Source organism: Cheilinus undulatus, linkage group 2 (assembly GCF_018320785.1).
Source record: "Cheilinus undulatus linkage group 2, ASM1832078v1, whole genome shotgun sequence".
NCBI lineage: Eukaryota > Metazoa > Chordata > Actinopteri > Labriformes > Labridae > Cheilinus > Cheilinus undulatus.
This window is the reverse complement of record NC_054866.1, coordinates 26,876,315-26,895,149: the sequence shown is the minus strand read 5'-3', so window position 1 is coordinate 26,895,149 and position 18,835 is coordinate 26,876,315. Positions and strand designations below refer to the sequence as shown.

Here is an 18,835-nt window from a genome sequence, read left to right as displayed (position 1 = left end):
TATTGGTTTTATAAATTAATCATGGTCAATATAATTTGATTTTTTTGACAAAGATAAATATAAAAAAAGAAAAAAAGTGAAATCAGATTTCTACAATCAAACAAAAAATATGTATTATAAAATATGTGACTGCAAAAAATATTCACCTCCTTTAAAGTGAATGACCTAATTCAACATAAATCAAGACAATTGGTGCTAGTAGTCTCATTAATTAGAAATGGGGATCACCTGAGTGCAGTGAATGTGTCTTAAGTGTTTGTAGTATAAAGACACTTGTAAGACACTTGTGTCTGAAAGGGCCGGTCACTGTTAATCAGTATCCCTGGCTACCATTACACCACAATGACAAAGGAACACTCCAAGCAGCTCAGAGAAAAGGTTATTTAAAAGTGTAAGTCAGGGGCTGGGCACAAAAATATCTCCAAGGTACTCAATATCCCCTGGAGAACAGTAAAATCCAACGTTGAAAAATGGAAGGAATATGGCACATGTGCAAATCTGTCTACATAAGGTCATCCTCACAAACTGAGTGACCATGCAACAAGGAAACTAGTGAGAGAGTCCACCAAGATACCTATGACTACTCTGAAGCAGCTGAGTCGGAGAGACTCTGCATACAGCAACTGTTGCCAGAGTTCTTCATCAGTCAAAGTCAAAAAAGCTAAATTGACCACTGTTAATTCATAAGATCAATAGAAGAGTAAAACATCCAAGGGGGTAAATACTTTTTATAGGCACTGTAGCCAACCCCTGTTAGGGATTGTGAGGGCCCAGTCAGATTCCAGGGGGGGCTAGTTTGTCCTGGCTACCACTGGATCCACCCTTGGTCAGGATAAGAATGATGCTTAGTGCAGTAGGGAGACACTACTAACTTGTTTACATATTCCGACACAAAACAAGAATAAACTGTATTAAGCTGACACACTTTATAGAAGAGTTCAAGCTTAAAGAAGATTATATGCCATAAATTATAACTTGAGATGGCACAGACGTCATACCAAATGAGCACCAGTCATACTGTTATTGGCTGCTGTAAGCATTTTGTCTTTCATTCTCTATACAGACAATACAGCTCTTTGTTTTTATGTGGGCCATCTCCCGTTTAATTTTTGGAATCTTCTGGGGGCAAACTGAAAATGGACTGCAGTCCACATTTCGTCTATTTGGGCCATAATTTGGACCCCCCTGATGTAAATAGCTTAAGAAACATACTTTGACTTGTCTAAAATCTTACCTTTTCTCTTTTTCCACCCCTTTCAGGAGTTCATCTGTGATCCACCAGTTCTGACACGTAAATCTCCTCATACTGTAGCTATGGAAGGCCAGCCTGCCAGCCTCAAGTGCAAAGCCAATGGGGACCCAGAGCCAGAGGTCCACTGGATCAGCCCTGAAGGGCGACTCATATCCAACAATTCAAGGTACTTACATGTATTTATTTATGATTATTTCTTTTAAGTCTAATAGCTTTCCTGATCAACAACATAACCGTTGGAACTATAGATTTTATGTTACATGATATTTGGAGGTAAGATTTTAATTTAGGGAGTTTAACTGATTCTCTGAGAGAACATTAAATGATGTCAGTAACCTGGCAACCTACTTGGCAAGTGCAAATAAGGGTTGTGTAAATGTTATGTCCTAGCTCAGAGCTATGAGCCAATGTGACGCCAAGTCAGAAAGACAGTGTGTCTCACATAATTTCTGTCTTGGCTGTTGTAGTAGGGCGTAGGTACATGACTCATGTAGGCCATCAGAAAGGTATCACCCTGTGCTCACATTTCCATCTGGTGTACAAGTTGGCATATATCAAATACACTGTTAGCGATACAATGTTTTACACTATGTCATATTAAGTCCTATTAAATTGGCAATTCTCATGCATGTCTAGATGAGTGATCAGAAAAAGCTGCTAAGGAAGTGGAGGGCTGTTGGATATTTAGAAATTACATATTGGATTGGATCATACTGATGGGAATGAAGCCCACAGCCAGTCAGCAACATAGCCCCTCAACCTGGCAGTCATTGTATTGATTCTGGACAGTGTTTGGATGATGCTGGGGCTTGAGTTGGCATTAGCATGAGAGCTGCAGGCCGCAATGCACAGGTGCTACTAAATGGGCTAATAAGGAGAACACTGATTAGTGATTAGCTCTTGTGTGAGTGACAGAGAAGGAGGGCTTATGTGACTGTGGTGTGAACCAGATGGGAGTTAAATTTAAAATCAGCATTTTGTGAACAGAAGTGAATGTCTCTTTCTTCATTGAACCAGTTGGCATGCAAGATGTCCTGGCCCATTTTAGTATATATTTCTGTCTGTGCCAACCAAAGTACCAGTCCGCTCTCATGAGAATTAAAAGCGGATCTTAGCTGAGTGGCTAGGAGCCAACAGATGTGACTTTGTGGAGGGAGTATTAAAAATTAAAGATTAGAGGGAAAAGAATCAAAGATGAAAAGAAAATCTTACTGAACTTTAAAACACCCTGTATTTCTTTTTTACCTTGTTGTTGTATTTGAATTTTAGTTTATTTATGATTTGTTGTTTATACTATCATATGTCTCAATTGTTCCAGAACTTTGGTTTTCCCTAATGGAAGCCTGGAGTTCAACGTAACGTCCCTGAAGGATTCAGGAAATTTCACTTGCATCGCCTCCAATGCAGCGGGAGAGTCTACAGGAAGGGTGGAACTTGTTGTTACAGCCATGCCCCACCTGGCAAACAGCACGAGCCGCAGCCGTGACCCGTCCTCTGAACCTGCCCCATCTGACATCCTAACTTCTTCAAAGGTTGCGCTGCCCAACAACGAGACAAGAAGCGGAGACCGGAGGGTTTCACTGGTGGAACTGACAGGAAACTCTGCACTAATAAGATGGAGCAGTCAGACGCCTACATCTGGTGTTAGGATGTTTCAGGTCCAGTACAACAGCTCTGGGGATGACACACTGGTTTACAGGTCAGTCTGTTTACATCATCAAAGTATCATTTGTCTCTATGCTTTGTCCTATCTGTGGTGGAATCTGTTTTTAAAGCCTCATTAGTGGAAAGAATGTGTGCAGTTGTGTGTGAGTTAATGTGAAGACATCAGCACTGACTGTGGGAATGAGAGCAGATGATAGATGGTACCACTGAAGATTAGCCAGTCATCTTGTTGTAAAAGTCTAATCAACTGAAATGATAAAGACATCTGTAGTGAAAGACAGCCTCTGTCGCATTCGCTGAATGCATGGAGGCCAGGGCCGAATGTGATAAGCAAAGCAGTTGAACAAGTTTAAATGCTTGCCTGTCATTTTGGTTAAGTGCTGCAGTGATATGCTAATAATGTTGCTGTACTCGATCATCACTGATACAACGAATATGTCTATGAATTTGGTATCTATTTCATTTTCTGTTGACTATGATTTCTTTTCCTATATTGCTTTTTAAGATGTGACTGACAAGTACTGGTTGATTCAGTGAGTGCAGAAACAAAACATATTCTGGAAACATGGTAGATCTTTAGTACAAAGATGGGTAGCATCCGCTTTTAGAGATAGCTCAACCAAATAAGCAAGTTTTCTGCATTGTGTGCCTTCAATTAAAAAGGGTTTCTAATAGATTCTAATGGGCATAAAGGGCTAAAGGGCCAACAGCATTGTGAGATAGTTCTTGATAGTGATGAGATAGACTCCATTGCAAGAGTCTTACTCAACACCGCATGAAAGGGTAATTCTGTGGTAAGATAGATGACTCATATGTATGCATATAAGTTGTTTGTCCATGTATCATGGCCGCCCATAAGGAGGGATAAAGGGGAGAGATTTCTGGGGCACAGCCAAATGGGGGGGCCCATGGAGGCCAGCAAAAATATGGTCAATTGTAAAGTTATGCCGTGACAACATTTATATTTTTTAACAGGAATAGCAACCACTCTTATCAAAGCAACAAATAGATAAATATGGGTTGAACCCATGCAAAATTTGCCAAATCTTCTCTGCCAATGCCAAACAGCTTATTTTGCCGTTGCTATTGACTCTTGTTTTGAGCTTCTGGTACCTCCAGGTGCTGCCAGTCAGGTACCTGAGTGTGGTAAGAAAGCAGAATAGATGGTGAAAATTGTTTTTTAACTGACAACAATGGGTTACAAAAAAGGCAAAAAATAGAAAGAAAGTGGAGAAAATGGGGATAAAAATGGATTAACAGAGGCAACTATGCATTGAAAATGTCAGAAATAGGTTAAAAGTGTCAAAAACAGGCATAATAAGTGGTGAATAATGGTTTCAAGTGGTGAAGATTGGGATGAATGATAGTGGAATTCAGTTAAAATGGACAAAAATGGGCATACAAGTAATGGCCAGGGATTAATACTGGCAAAATTTGGTTAACAGATGCTACAATATAGGTGGACAGTGACAAGTGGCAAGAATGGGCAGAAAAGCTGGTGAAATAGGAATAAAATAAGTAAAAAGGGGTTTGAATGGAAAAATGTGAAGAAAAGCAGGGGAAATAGTATTTTAACAATGGCAAAAAAAGGTGAGGTTTTATTATTGTCACAACATGCATGGCATTTTAAACTTTGTAAGCTGCTGAAATTGTATGTTCATTGGAAGTTAAAAATATGAAACACTGTGAAAGAATATGTCAGGCCCATCCATTCTAACCAAAGAATCAGAAAAATCCTCCCTCATTGCCAAAAGTCAACATCTGTGGGAAACAGGAACGGACAACTCTGCTGAAAAGAGATTATGATGTTATTTCCAAGCTTGAGAGGACTCTCTTTTATTCAGACAGTTGAGCTAACTGTGGGGGACAAGCAGCTTCTTACAATTCTAGGCATGGCAACAGCTCTCCTGCTTAGCAACTGTCCATCTGCACAAGCCTGTTCAAGGTTGGATGCAGTCAGTGGGCATGGTGGCCCTGCAGGTACAAAACTCACTCGGGACAAGTTGCAGGTGTGTATATAAGTGAATGTTTGTGTGGCAGTGAATCTCTTTGAGCCTCACATTACCAAGGCCATGGTCTGGAAGCCTACAGTACTAAATGAACTACCAGCTTAAGCACTTAAATGAAACACCACTGAAGGCTTTAAAGTCAAGAAAACAAACAATACTGATCATATGACATAAAAATGTGCATTTACAGTTATGTAATGCTGCTTTTTAACACATGCACACCAGAGATTTTTATTATATGTATTTAAGATGTCTCTGTGTTAGAATGTATTGAATTTTACAACTTTCTATCAATACTTTATAATAAAAACCCTCTGCTCTCTGTGTGAATCCTTTGGATTTTCCTAACGTGAAACCCATTTTTAATCTTTTATACACTCTGAATTCATATGCAATAGTCTTCCAGTGTATTTATGATGAATAATAATCTTTCCACATAGCAGTACTTAGTGGTACTGATGGAGCGGACCATTCCTATGCTGGACTCAGCCTTTCTAAACAAAAGGGATTTGCAGGAAAATGATGAATGAATGTAATCCAAAGCAAATCTATCTTATTGATCAGCCACACTAATAAACTTCCTGTTTACTCTTATTCATTGTTTAAAAGTGACTGCTCATGCAGATTCATAATATTGCTGCTGCTCCTTCTCCAAAGAAGTGTTACGAAGTATTGAAAGTCAAACACAACATTGCTTTTATTGTAGGGTACCCACAAAAAACATAAATGCTTTGTTAGCAAACACATGTTGCTTTCACAGTGTCAAGTGTCTCTCCCAGTCTTTAAGTTGTCACCAAATTAAACTAAAATCTTAAGCTCCACCATAGCTGAGTTCAACAAAAGAATAATGAGAAATGTCACAAAATGTAAACCATGCCAATACTCGAATGCCTAAGACAAAATTCACAGTTTTAAGTAATTTTTTATGTATATTTTAAATATTTAAAGAGTAGCGAAACCCTAAAGTTTCTGTGAGGTGCATCTATGCTGGAATTTCAAAAAATATTTTATAACGTCATGGAAAGGCCTGGGAGGCAGGGGAGATAATACACAATGTTGAATTTGAATACTTTAAACCAGAGTTTCTCTAAGTCGGTTTTTACTAGTCTTTGGCCGGTTTCACATGCAGATGTCAGATGTCAAAAAAAATAATGGCCAAAATGTCCGGCTGAAAAATATATAATTTACCAAATCAGTAAATAGTGAATAATTACATGTTTTGTATTGTGTTACCTCAAAGAATTATTGCAAGAATCCTTGGATATAACCTCAAAACCCCAAGTAATTTTACTACAACCCACTTCCAGTTTGGTGCCTGGGTTGTTTATCTACGTAGGCAGCACATGACTTTCTTAGGCAGTTAATATGCATGTGCTCGATGTGGATGACGTCGAACAAAGCCTTTCTCTAGGGGAGGTTAGAGCTACTGAAAAAGTCATTGCTACAGTTAATAAAGAAGCTGAAACAAAGGGAGCTGTAGATAGCTGAGCGGAATAAACACAGATGCAGCAGCTGAAACAAGGACAGGCCTAGGCCAAGCAGAGAGTTGTAGTGGACTTAGATGAGTGGGTAAATTTTCATTTAGTTGGATCTCCATTAGCTTTGGTTAGGGCCATTGCTACTCTTCCTGGAGTCCACACCCAACAAAATTGTCTTGTCAGTGCAGTACATAATTAGATGAAACACACCACACAACAATGCAACACAAACACAAAATCAACCTATGACAAATTCTCAGATTAAGTGGAGCTGTATTCAGCACAGAATCATATCATGCAGAAAGGCATGAATCATTGGGGCCGACGTCGAGAGCAACATCGCACTTCCGTTTCGCTGGATGTTCATGCTTGGGGCATCCTTGCTAATCAGCAGCAGCAGTGAGGGAAATCCATTGATGACAGGAGATGCATACTGAAGTATCAACAGTGGATGCTTCTTCTTCTTTGGAACAACTCCAAAGAAACTATGATGGTGGGCTTTACAGTTTTAGCAGAGGTTACAGTTGAGATCATCAGTTTATGAGAGCTTATTTTGGACAATTGACAGTAAGACTCAATTTTCAGAGTTTTAAGGTGGTGTCTAGCTAATGGAGCACTGATTAGTTATTTGTCAGAAGGGGATGGTATTTAGCTGTTGTAAGCTGCTTAGTTAGTAGCTAATGTGCTAACAGGCTAACTTAGAGCTGACATCGCTAATGTGAAGCTAAGTGTTGCTGTTGTCTTTGTTCAACTGACTGGATGTGTGTAAGAAAAGGCTCACAGTTGTCATTATGTTTATTTAGACAACTTACATACAATCAAAGAAGAATGTCTTTCCACAGTCATTTCCAAGGTGGGGTTATGTGTAATATGTGTCTCAAAGGCTATCATAAAAGGACAACAATTTCTCTGGCTTACTGTCAGGCTTGGCTTACTATCTCGATCTTGGGTCTAGTTTGGAAATTATACACCTGATACAGCTTCATATCTGTGCGAAATTTTAGCACAAATATGAAGCTGTATCACAATGTTTCTATTTTAAGATGTTTTATAGCTTTTAAATGCTGGTTATTGGTCACATGGCTAAAGTACAGTGCTTAACAAATGTATTAGACCACCTGTCATAAAAACGAGAAAACATAAATATTTGGATGAAATGCTTTAATGCGGACTCTTTCATTTTCAGTGAGCTCTCCACGCTCTACCATTTTGAACAGGAATGAGGAATTTCAAACTGAATTCACCTTTTCATACCCAAATTTGACCTGGCTCACTGGGCTTCTCTGAGAAGTCAGACATTAATCAAGCATAACATTCAATCACTAAAACTCCTTTTTCTGTTCAGAAATGCAAGTAAATAACTAGAATTTGACATATTAATCAAGAAACAATAATGTGCTTTACTATTTTTACAGTTTTTTTGTAAATCAGTTAATTTGAAAATTCATAGATAACAGTAATAATTATATTTTAGCATTAAAAATATCATTTGGTTTAAAGAGCTTCTACATATTGGTGTATTAACCATTGCAGAAACATAAAAAATGATTTTGGTAATTCCCAATGCTGTTAATTTAGGGCAGCTGTGGCATAAACCTTACTTTGGGTGGTGGTCTAATAAATTTGTTAAGCACTGTATACAGTATGTGCTGTAGTTGTTCCAAATGGCCAGAATTCTGAAAGACTACCTGCCATTGTTGCCAGAGACAACAAAGTCTAGCGGAAACTCTTCTTTGAATTCTTTGTGCCAAAATGTGAAGATTTTGACCCTTACTGATAAACAGTTAGTAGTACTAAATCCTGAAATATAGGTCTTCATCGGAAAGAAGTGGTTAAGTTATTCTTCAAAAGTTATGACACACCATTAGATTGGCCTAGCATTCAGCAATACTAAATATTTAAAGACTCTACAAACAGAACCTAAAAAGGTCAAAATAAGACCTTGATATGTTTGGTTTTACAGTGTACTGCTAGAATCAGACTTTTGGAAACAACAACCAAACCCCCTATGATTATGTTGATGGACTGGGTCATTTTGGTTGTGATAGATCCTGGCTCATCATAGGCCTAGCATCATCCAACAAAATATGAACCACTAACTTACAATGTTGCTACTACGGTGTGAACTGCTTTTTTCTTGTCTTGTATTGTGCATTTTAAATGATTCTCCTTCACAGAAGGCATCCATTTATTCCAACTAATGTCATGTCTAATAACATAATAACCCTTACATGTAATGGTAGGTAGAGCCAGTCATCTCTCCCTCAGGATGGCTGAGGGTTAGATCCCCAGCTCCTGAGGTCACATGCCAATGTGTCCTTAGGCTCCTGCTGCAGCTTCTGTGGCATGTGAATGTGGATGCATGTTAATGGGATTAGTCAATACTGATGGCCACTCTACATGACAGCCTTCGCCATGAGTGTACGACTATACGACTAGAAAAGTGCTTTACAACCTCAAGTCCATTTGCCATGTTGTGCTGAATTTTGTGCAGAGAAACAGTGATTATTCATATCAAATCCTGGCTAAGTGATAACCATGATAAAGCACAAACATCCATTAGAAGGTATCACCACCATAGCACCAGCTGAAAAAAAGTCTTGAGTGCGCCTGGGTGCTTGAGTCTACAGCTCATCTCTTCTGTCTTTCTTGAGTCAATATCCATTAGAAAGGGTGAGGCCTGATGCCATGAGATGCAAGGAGATGGGGTAGATGGAAAGTGCTGAGAAGGGAATGAGAACAGAAAAACATTGTCCCACAGAAGAAAAAAAAAAAACATGATGCTTACATTTTTTACTCAAAGATTTAATTGGATAAACAGTAGTTGTGTAGTGTTTGACAAAACTATGCCCCAGTTTTTGAGGGAAAAGGGGCTCCCTGCTTGTAGACAGACTGTTTGAGGCACATAAAATGCAAACTAAATGTACTGCATAATAATTGTTACATTTTATCTCAGAGAAATACCCAGAGCATCCTGATCCCATCATCTTGTGATGTATACTCTGTGCTCAGTGCCCTATTTATTTAACTTATATTTAAGCAAGCAGCTCCATTCAGAGCTATTTCCACTTAAGAAGGACCACCAGTAGTTGAGAGATTTTCTGAGGAGCTCGAAGCATAAAGAGGGCTCTTTGACGCAGTCTCAAAACCCCTGACTACTTACGATCAATGCCATTACAGCACCAAGTGTGTGTGTGTGTGAGTCTGAGAGTTTGTGTGTATGTGCTTAGAAACCATTGGTCGACAGTTTATTAGTTAACCCTGTGTCTGAGACATGCTCTTCAAACCCCTGACTAACACAATCAATGCCTGTTCAAGTGTGGGTTTGTGTGCTGTTTGCCAGTAGGATGTTTGTGTGTGTGTGTTCACACTGCACCAGCTGGTAGCTGTGTGTACCTTAAAAACTGGATGTCAGTTCCTGTGACAGACCTCTGCAGGAGGCATCCCTATGTGTCTGGAGCATCAATAAGTGTGTATTTCCTTGTGTAGTGCAGCAGTCTGTTGTCAAATGTGAGCCTGCAAAAGCTCACAAAAAGTCCCACTCATGTCTCTTTGTACCTTGAAAACAACCACATGAGGTATAAAGTATTCGCTTTCCTCTGTTGAAATGTAAAAAAGGCAAACTGGAAATCTAAGGATGTAACTCAATCCACTACAGCCCCTCAGCAATTCTTTGATAGTGTTCTCTTTTTTTAATTATCCCCATGAGTAGGGCTGGACGATTATGGCAAAAATAATAATCTTGATTATTTTGATTGATATTGAAATCACGATCAATAAACACAATTATTCATTGATTTCAAAACTTCAGTATTTATTGAACCACAACTTAAAAGAACAATGAAAAATAAATTAATAACAAGTAAAATAATAATAATATATTAAACAACAGCAATAAAAAACAACAAATAAAATTAAATACCCAATCTACATGCACTCCTGTAAAACTTGAAAAATTTGCAACATGCAAATTGTCCTACCATGTCCTACCCTTCTTCTCAACCAAAGGCTGCTGTTCTGTCATGTTTTTAATCGCTCGCTCCTGGTATTATTGATCCACATACGTCACACGCTTGCTGCACCTGTGCACACAACACAGGTGCATTCACGGTGCTATTTCAGCGTAGGAACTTGCATACACACCGTGCCATGGGGCACATTAATTGTTTTTTCTTTGATTATAATGTTTTTATAATCGTGAGAAGCCAAAGTTGAAATCACGATCAAATTTTCGATTAATTGTCCAGCTCTACCCATGAGTGAAAAAAAATCTCTTTCAAAGCTCATGTGAGACATTTTGATCTCATCAAAAATACGCTGAAAATTAAAACTAATGCCTCAACATCATTGTTTGAGAGTTTATAGTACATGTATGGGGCATATTTGTTTTTATTTATTGTTTTTTTTGTTTGTTTGTTTGTTTTTTTTACCCAAAAAATAATAAAATAAAACAAATGGACAAAAATGACAAAACAACCTCTTAAAGTGAAAACTGATAGATTAAATAAAAAATATGTAATGTAAAACAAGTGACTGCATAAATATTCACCCTATTTTAAGTGGCTGACCTAATTCAATTTTCCCACCAGCCAGATGGTGCGAGTAGTCTAACAATTAGAGAAATGGGGATCACCTGAGTGCAGTGAATGTGTCTCAAGTGATTGTAGTATAAAGACACCTGTATCTGGAAGGTCCAGTCACTGGTTAATCAGTATCCCTGGCTACCGTTACACCATGAAGACAAAGGAACACTCTAGAAACTCGGAGAAAAGGTTTTGAAAAGTATGTCAGAGAATGGATACAAAAAAATTCCAAGGCACTAAACATCCCCCAGGGTCCAGTCAAACCCATCATCAAGAAATGGAAGACGATACATGCACAGATCTGCCTAGATCAGCTGATCCATAACTTAGGGACCATGCAAGAAGGAGACTAGTGAGAGAGGCCATCAAAACACCTATGACTACTCTGAAGGAGTTACAAGCTTCAGCTGCTGAGATGGGAGAGACTCTGCATACAACAACTGTTCCCTGGGTTTTTCCTCATTCAAAGCTTTATGAGAGAGTGGCAAAGACAAAGTGTTGAAAAAAACTCATATTAAATGTCAACTAGAGTTCACCAAAAGACATGGGAGACTCTATGGTCAAATGGGAGAAAGTTATTTGGTCTGATCAGACCAGAGTGGGGCTTTTTACTCATCAGAAAAAATGCTTGGTGGACACCAAATACTGCACATTACTACGAACATACCATCCCCACTGTGTATTATGGTGGTGGCAGCATTATGCTAAGGGGATGCTTCTGTGCAGCGAAATGCAGTGAAATATAGGATCATCCTGGAGTACAATCTCATTCAGTCCATAAGAAAATTATTATTAGCTTGGGAGAAGATTTATGTCCCCGCAAGTCAATGACCCAAAGCATACAGGGAAAGCTACATTGACATAGTTTAAAGACAACAAGGTGAATGTTCTGGTGTGGCCAAGTCAAAGCCCAGACCTCAATCCAACAGAGACTTTGTGGCTGGATTTGAAAAGGGCTTTTCACACCTGATCCCTGTGTAACCTGATTGAGCTTGAAGAAAGAATGGAGTAAAATTGCAGTGATGTGCAAGTCTGATTGAGACCTATCCAAACAAAGTTATTTCTGTAAATGCAGCCAAAGGGGCATCTACTACATATTGACTTAAAGGGGGTGAATATTTATGCAGTCACTTACTTTACATTACGTATTTTTATTTTTTACATTTCTTTATTGAAATATTTTTTCACTTTGACATTATTATTATTATTTTTTTAATTTTTATTTGTTTAAAGCCAAATTATTTTGCCAATGATTGATTTTTAAAATCAATAAAAGGGTAAACCATCCAGGGGGTAAATACTTTTTTCAGGCACTATATTCTCAGTCCATAGTCATTAAAATATTCCATGTATTTTTAGTCCATATTCCTCTTTACTTATACTGTTAGTTTTCCAGTTACATCACACTTCAATATAGCAGTTTAGAGCAAGAGAAGAAATAGCCTCAGTCAGGGGTAAGCTAAGGACACAGACATGAAGTCAGTTTGACATGAGGTTAAAGATAATTGTGGACAGATGTGAAAGCCCATTAGTCATAACAAATAATGATAAATTAATAAAGTAATTTAAACAATTGGAGCATCAGGCTGCAACATAATACAATTGAAAAAGTGGGGGGGGTCTGAATAGTGCTCCCATGTTCAGGCTAATGTAGCACACCCATGCACAACACAACTATGTGCAGGTGGGATGGCAAGGCACATCTAAGATTTTCTTTTGACTTCTTTCTTTTGGATGTGAGGATTTAAGAGACTGAGGATTTTTTTATTATATTTTTTTTCAGTAACAGATTACTTAACTTACAAAACTTACACATTACCTTGCTCATAACAAAAGTTATGTTAGCACTCCAACATGTTTTGTGTTAGCCCCAAAACTCCTCACAGCACATCTTCACTTGTTACTGATCATAGGGTTTGTTTTTCCAAATGTTTAATATTCGCTATTATCCAAAGAAATGTCACCATGAGCTTAAAATCTTTGCATTCTGGCATTAACAGCAGTTGACACCTGAAAACTGGCCAATTTCACACAGATCCCATTTTCATAAATGAAGTGTTTCATACGCCAAGGAGGTATTGGCAAAACATAATTACAAATCAAATCTATGCAACATAATTTAATCAGCTAAATATTGATATCTTTCTCTCTCTCTCTCTCCCTCTCTCTCTCTCTCTGCTGCCACCATTTGAGATTAAGTATTAAGTCTGCATTTGTTCCCAATTTGTCATTAAGGAAAATCACAGCATAGTGGTCAACCTTTTGAAATTAATATAGACAAATTTAGGGGGGGACATTTGTATGAGCTGCTTGTTTCATATTGTATCAGAGCCAATTTGGAGCCTAAATATGAGCTCTTCAGGGAGTATCTTGTTTGCTTTTGTGAAATGGTGAACTGTAGAAACAGTCCTTTCACCTAGACTTTACATTAAGATAACCTTGAGTTGTTATTGTTGGATGGTGGCCGCAGTAAGAAGTTCAGCATACATTTATCTTTGGTGTAGATGAGACTCTGTGGGGCAGTAGAATGTAATCAGTTCATGGATAGGAAGAACAGAGTTGTTTCAATTACAATGATGCTCTTTATAGTTTAATATTACTTCCTGTATGAATACTATACAGGAAGTAATCTTCAGACAAATTCGATCTCAGCTTGACACCATTTCTTGTGTTTTCTTTGTATCTAGTTTTCCAGTTATGTCACCTTTCCTGCACAGTGTGATTCCTTTTAACACTTACATTGCTTCCTCATTGTGATTTCTGGAGTATTTTTGGATTTCCAGAATGTGTTACTGTTAATTAATGCATCAATTTTTAAATTAGTGGGCCTTTAAGACAATGTTTTCTGTTCTATTCTGCTGACAGCTTTAAAGATGTATTTGCCTAATTGCAATGGATTTTTCAACCTTTTGATTTTTTCAAGCAACAACAAATGCTGGTGATTGTGTTAAGAGATGTGACACTGAGGCAAAAGTGAAGAAAGCCAGGACAAAAATACATTTTCACTTTGTTTCTCTTGCAGTGTTTGATTTCTTTTGCTGTTTAAGGTTGTTACTTGAAAGTGTTAATGCATCCACTGTTTGTTCAGTTCTCTAGAGAGTCAGCTAAGCTGCCCTCTGCCATTTCCAATTGCGTGTGTAGGTGTGTGTGTGTGTTTTCCCATCATGCCCTTTGGCAGACTGTTTGGATGTGTTTTTTTAATATGTTTTTAGATGTATTTATATGCATGGATATGTGTTTAAATGCATTCAAAAGTTTCGTGTTTATTGTTGTTTTCAATAGTAGACACTTCTGCACCATGAGTGAAGTTATCCACTGAGTTAGTTACTTCTCGCCCATGGCAAGGGGTCGGCCTGGTGTGCTGATTCTCATCAAAGGGTTACCCCCTAAGTTTGTCTCTTTGTTGCGCTCATACCAGAAAACACCTGTCTTTGCTGCAGGTGTCCAATTAAAAGTGGCCATTTTTATTGATTATTAAAATTGGATTGAGATGAGTATATGATTAAAATAGTTAAAACATCATATAATATTACATTTATATTTACACCTGAAAGTGTTAATATGAGGACATCCCTTTGATAGCTGTAAATGATTAACTAAAAGAGTACATTTCCTACACTAGAAAGAAGTATTGAGAGTTCTGAACTCCAAAAAGCATCAATAATGACACTTAATTAGTCTTAAGGTACCAACTCTCCAAAAAGAGTCAGATCAACACTCTGTGGTGTGGACCCATATGGACACTGTAAATGTGTCAGTATTTACTCTCAAAGTGTTAATTTGACTACACAGATTTTGCTGTGTAGGTGTCTGCATGTTGATTCATTCTGATGGCTGAGCTTTTTGGACAGGCAAAATCTCAGTATGAAACATACTGATCTGAGAACAGTCAGAGGTCAACAAAGATCAATAGTTTAGATTCCACCGCAGGCCTCACCAGGGAAAGCATATTATCTGGCCAGACAAGTTGGCATTAGCTTGGATTTCTCTCTCTGTGGCTGACCAGGACAAACCTTATCTAGAGCTTTATTTTCCTAACAATGCACTTCTTGTCTAGTTTGATTTAGACATTGCTGTCAGGAAGTCGTGAGGTGATGTAAGGCTGTAGGCGTTCATATTCAGCCACAATGTTGGGTTACTCTACAGAATTTTAACAATGCATTATCTCTCTGTGTCTGTCTTTGACAGCCTTTATTCTGTTAGTGTATGGAAATGTAAGCTGCACATCACAGACATAATCTAAATGTGTTTTACATATTTTAACAGACGGCATGAGTGAGTCCTGTGCCTTTAAATCTATTCCAAACTGATAAATAGCTTTGATTTTGCCATGTTAAAATGCTTTGGTAATGCTAAGCTCAGACCTAAATGCATGCATTCATCAGCATAGCTGCTTTTTATTACCAGAATAAATGTTTATTCAACAAGGAAGATGGGTTTATTATTTCCAATATACTTAACACCAGTAAAAACATTATTTTCAAGTCCTTTTCTCCACACTATGAGATGTTTTCATTGATTTCTCTGTTTAAGTCATATGTTTCCAGGCAAGAAAAAAATAAATAGAGCAATCAAAAAATAAGATACAATGCAACAATTTATAGTTCCTTTACCTATCTAATTACTCCCTATCTGTAGTGTGTCACCTTTGAGAAAAATGTCTTGTTTTTTTTTGTGAGAATATAGTGCATGTACTTTTTATCCCATGCATTTCTTTTTTTAACTTTGATGCATGTTATTGCTATGCAGACTCACAATCAGATGGCAGACATGAACAACGTAATGGATGTGATCTGCTCAGTATTGCAATGTATGTGGAATGACTGTTAATATCTGCCAATCAGAGTATCTGGTGAGATGATTAAAATTTGCAGTGAAAATTTTAACTGTACTGCAAGCATAGCTCACTTTCTCTAATGTGAGCTATTTACAGTAAGTAACATAAATGCTGGTGCTATTTTTTACAGTATGACCTTTAGACAGAGAGTAATCCAGATCAAGCATGGAGCATTGCTTTAATTCCATATTAGGTCAGTGATGTAACTGCAGTGCAGAGTTAACAAGAAACTGAACTATATGACTCAGAATCAGAAATGTATCCACTAAATAACTTGTAAGAAAGTGTTCCACCGTAAAAGTTAAAAAGTGGCATTGCGAATGCACTTATTCTGCTTCTCCCTATAGCTACAGTGATGTCAAATGTGTCCACCACTGCACCTCAGTGTCTCACTGATTTCACTTTAAAAACTCACAAACAGCTCAGTGGACAGGTCAGAAATCACTCACACCTCAACGCTTAACTGATTCCTTATTTCCTTTAAAATTCATAACAAGTTCTGTTTTAAATTGACCCTTTACTAAACCCCTACCTCTGTAGAACAGCAACTGCCCAGTCCTATATTAGCAACGGTAACTGTGCACAGGAGGCACACAAAGAAAGAACTTGTTTTGGATTGAAAAGAAAATAATTGGACATATTAAGCCTAAAAGGTGCTAAAAGGTGCGGGGCGCAGCGAAGGGTCATTTGTTATTGTCATAATCTACTACTGAGTACCTTATGTTCTTTCAGAATAAAGGAGATCGGCATCTAAACAAAAAGCCAATTACAACTAGTTCAAGAGAGAACAAAACCCAAAATGAAACCAGAAGCAGTTTTAAATGCAAACTAGTGGAATTTCAAAATGTAACAAAATGATGAGATCAATTGCATTTAACTACATAAATTCTGGCTTTAAATTATAATTATTTCATAGCCTTGAAACATGTTATTTCAGTGACCCTGGCATTTGGACTCACACATTTGCCCACTTTACAGGCCCATAAACTCACTTTACTGAAACCTATCATGATCACTAAAAAAAAAGTGTGTCGTCTTAGCTTTCAAAGCCATTTCACAAAGCCCGCACTTCAACTCTGGTGTGAGAGCATGACAGAGTTTGAAGGTGCATTCACAGTGCATTAACCTTCTGCCATCCATGCAAAGTGCCATCATACACGCATAAGTGGGCACATGTACACACACAAACACTTCCTGTAAACAGATATCCCTTGGTAACTTCATTCAAAGCCCACATTTTCACTTCTACTACTACTTAGTTGTCTGGAACAGGTGTAGGTGAGTGCATTCTGAGTGTGTACGTGGGTTTGGATTATTGTGTGTGTTTATTTATGCCCTGGTTGATCTTAAGAATTCTATTCACCTCACATTTTCTCACTGCTGTCTACTGCCTCACATCATGAAGGGCAGATAGAGGTCAATATGAGCCCTTTTTTCCAATCACACAGAAACCCTCAAAAGCACTCACACTTCAGAGAGATGCCTGTGAGCTAACTGTCTCCTGACTGTCTTTACTCTGCATTGTTAACGGTTTGTGAGTCTTTGGGTAATGGAGTCAGAGACTCATAAAATCTGTACAAACCAGCCTACTCAGGAAATATGCATTAGAAACAACAGTAGCAGTAGCAGTAGCATAAAAGTAGCAGAGATTATTCCTACTTAAGGTCAAGGATGCATCCTTGTAAATTATTTTATGTTACTTGTGTGCTATTATGATTGTATGTATGGCTGCTCATTGTCGGTCTGTAGCTTTCTTAACTGTGCTGCTGCCTTTCTTGGCCACACTTGAAAAAGAGAATTTTAATCTCCATGAGGTTTGAAGATTGGAAAGTAAGAATAAAAAATAAGGTTCTGTCAGGCTGATTGTAACTTTAGAAAACACCTCATCAATATTCATATGATGACAAGTTTTAAAATGCTTATATAAGCAACTGTCAGTCTCAATCATGGGATCTGTTGTGGCTCTGATTGGCACTGCTATTTTTTACCCCAAAGCTTGGAGAAATCCTTAGATTATGTTTTAGTCCCCTTAAGATTAAATCTAACGTACATTAAATATGAAGCACATGATGCAGAAACCCATTACTTACATTATGTTGATGGTGAAATGTCAAGCATCATTACATTAAAATATGAATGAACTGAAGTCACTGTACAAGTACTATTACTGTGAGTGTTTGTGTGTTGGTGGGTGTTTAAAGGGTGTTGTGGGATAAAAGCATTGGAGCAGGTGATGTGAGCATCTGGACCAAACCTGGGTGGGCTGAGGTGTGCCTGCATGTGGGTGAGTACGTGTTGAGCAGAAATGAAAAAAATAAAAAAATAAAAAAGAGTGAGTGTACTGTATGTGTGAGTGTGTTGAGCAGGTGGGTGCATGCAGCCTGAATATATTTTTTTTGACTTCCTCGATATATGAAACACAGAAACGTCTTACTCATGCGTGGTGTGCATCTGTGCCTTTTTGAGCATGTTTATTACGCTTATGTAGTGAGGGTAAAAGTTCACAGCCGCTAAAAAAAATCGTAGCCTGTCAACACAAAAAGAAGAAACGTGAATAAATAAAAGGAAAAAGATGAAATCGAGTGATATGGACGAGTCACTCTTAGTTAGTTCCATTGAGCAATATAAATTACACATTAATGACCGCATGTGTATGGCCTTGGAATGACCGATGTCATACTACATGGTTCATTAAAACACAGGGGCCAGTAAACCCTAGCTTTATTTCTATCCTGTGTGGCAGCAGTGTGAGTTATTAACATCTGCTCTAGACACAGTGCTGTTAAGGAATGCAGAGAAATGCTAAATGGAATGTACTGCTCCTTGCTTCTTTTATAGGCTGCTTTGATGGCGGCTTATATGACCACAGGATGCATGAAGATGAGGGTTTGATGCATGTGATTGCTGATACAGCATGTTTTACATGATATGGAAGCCCTATGCAGAGAAGCAATAATATGTTTTGTTTACTCTGTTTCCTGTGATAATAAGTCTATGCCTCCAAAAGATAA

General features: G+C 37.9%; 1 protein-coding gene across 1 annotated transcript in view; it reads left to right on the top strand.

Moving 5' to 3' along the window:
* zgc:172282 (leucine-rich repeat and fibronectin type III domain-containing protein 1-like protein) overlaps nucleotides 1–18,835 on the top strand; it is a 116,324-nt gene that overhangs the window by 5,826 nt on the left and 91,663 nt on the right. Inside the window, exons 5-6 of the mRNA XM_041810962.1 lie at nucleotides 1,261–1,418; nucleotides 2,571–2,951. Coding sequence (XP_041666896.1) covers nucleotides 1,261–1,418; nucleotides 2,571–2,951 — 539 coding nt within the window. The remainder of the gene's footprint in view (nucleotides 1–1,260; nucleotides 1,419–2,570; nucleotides 2,952–18,835) is intronic.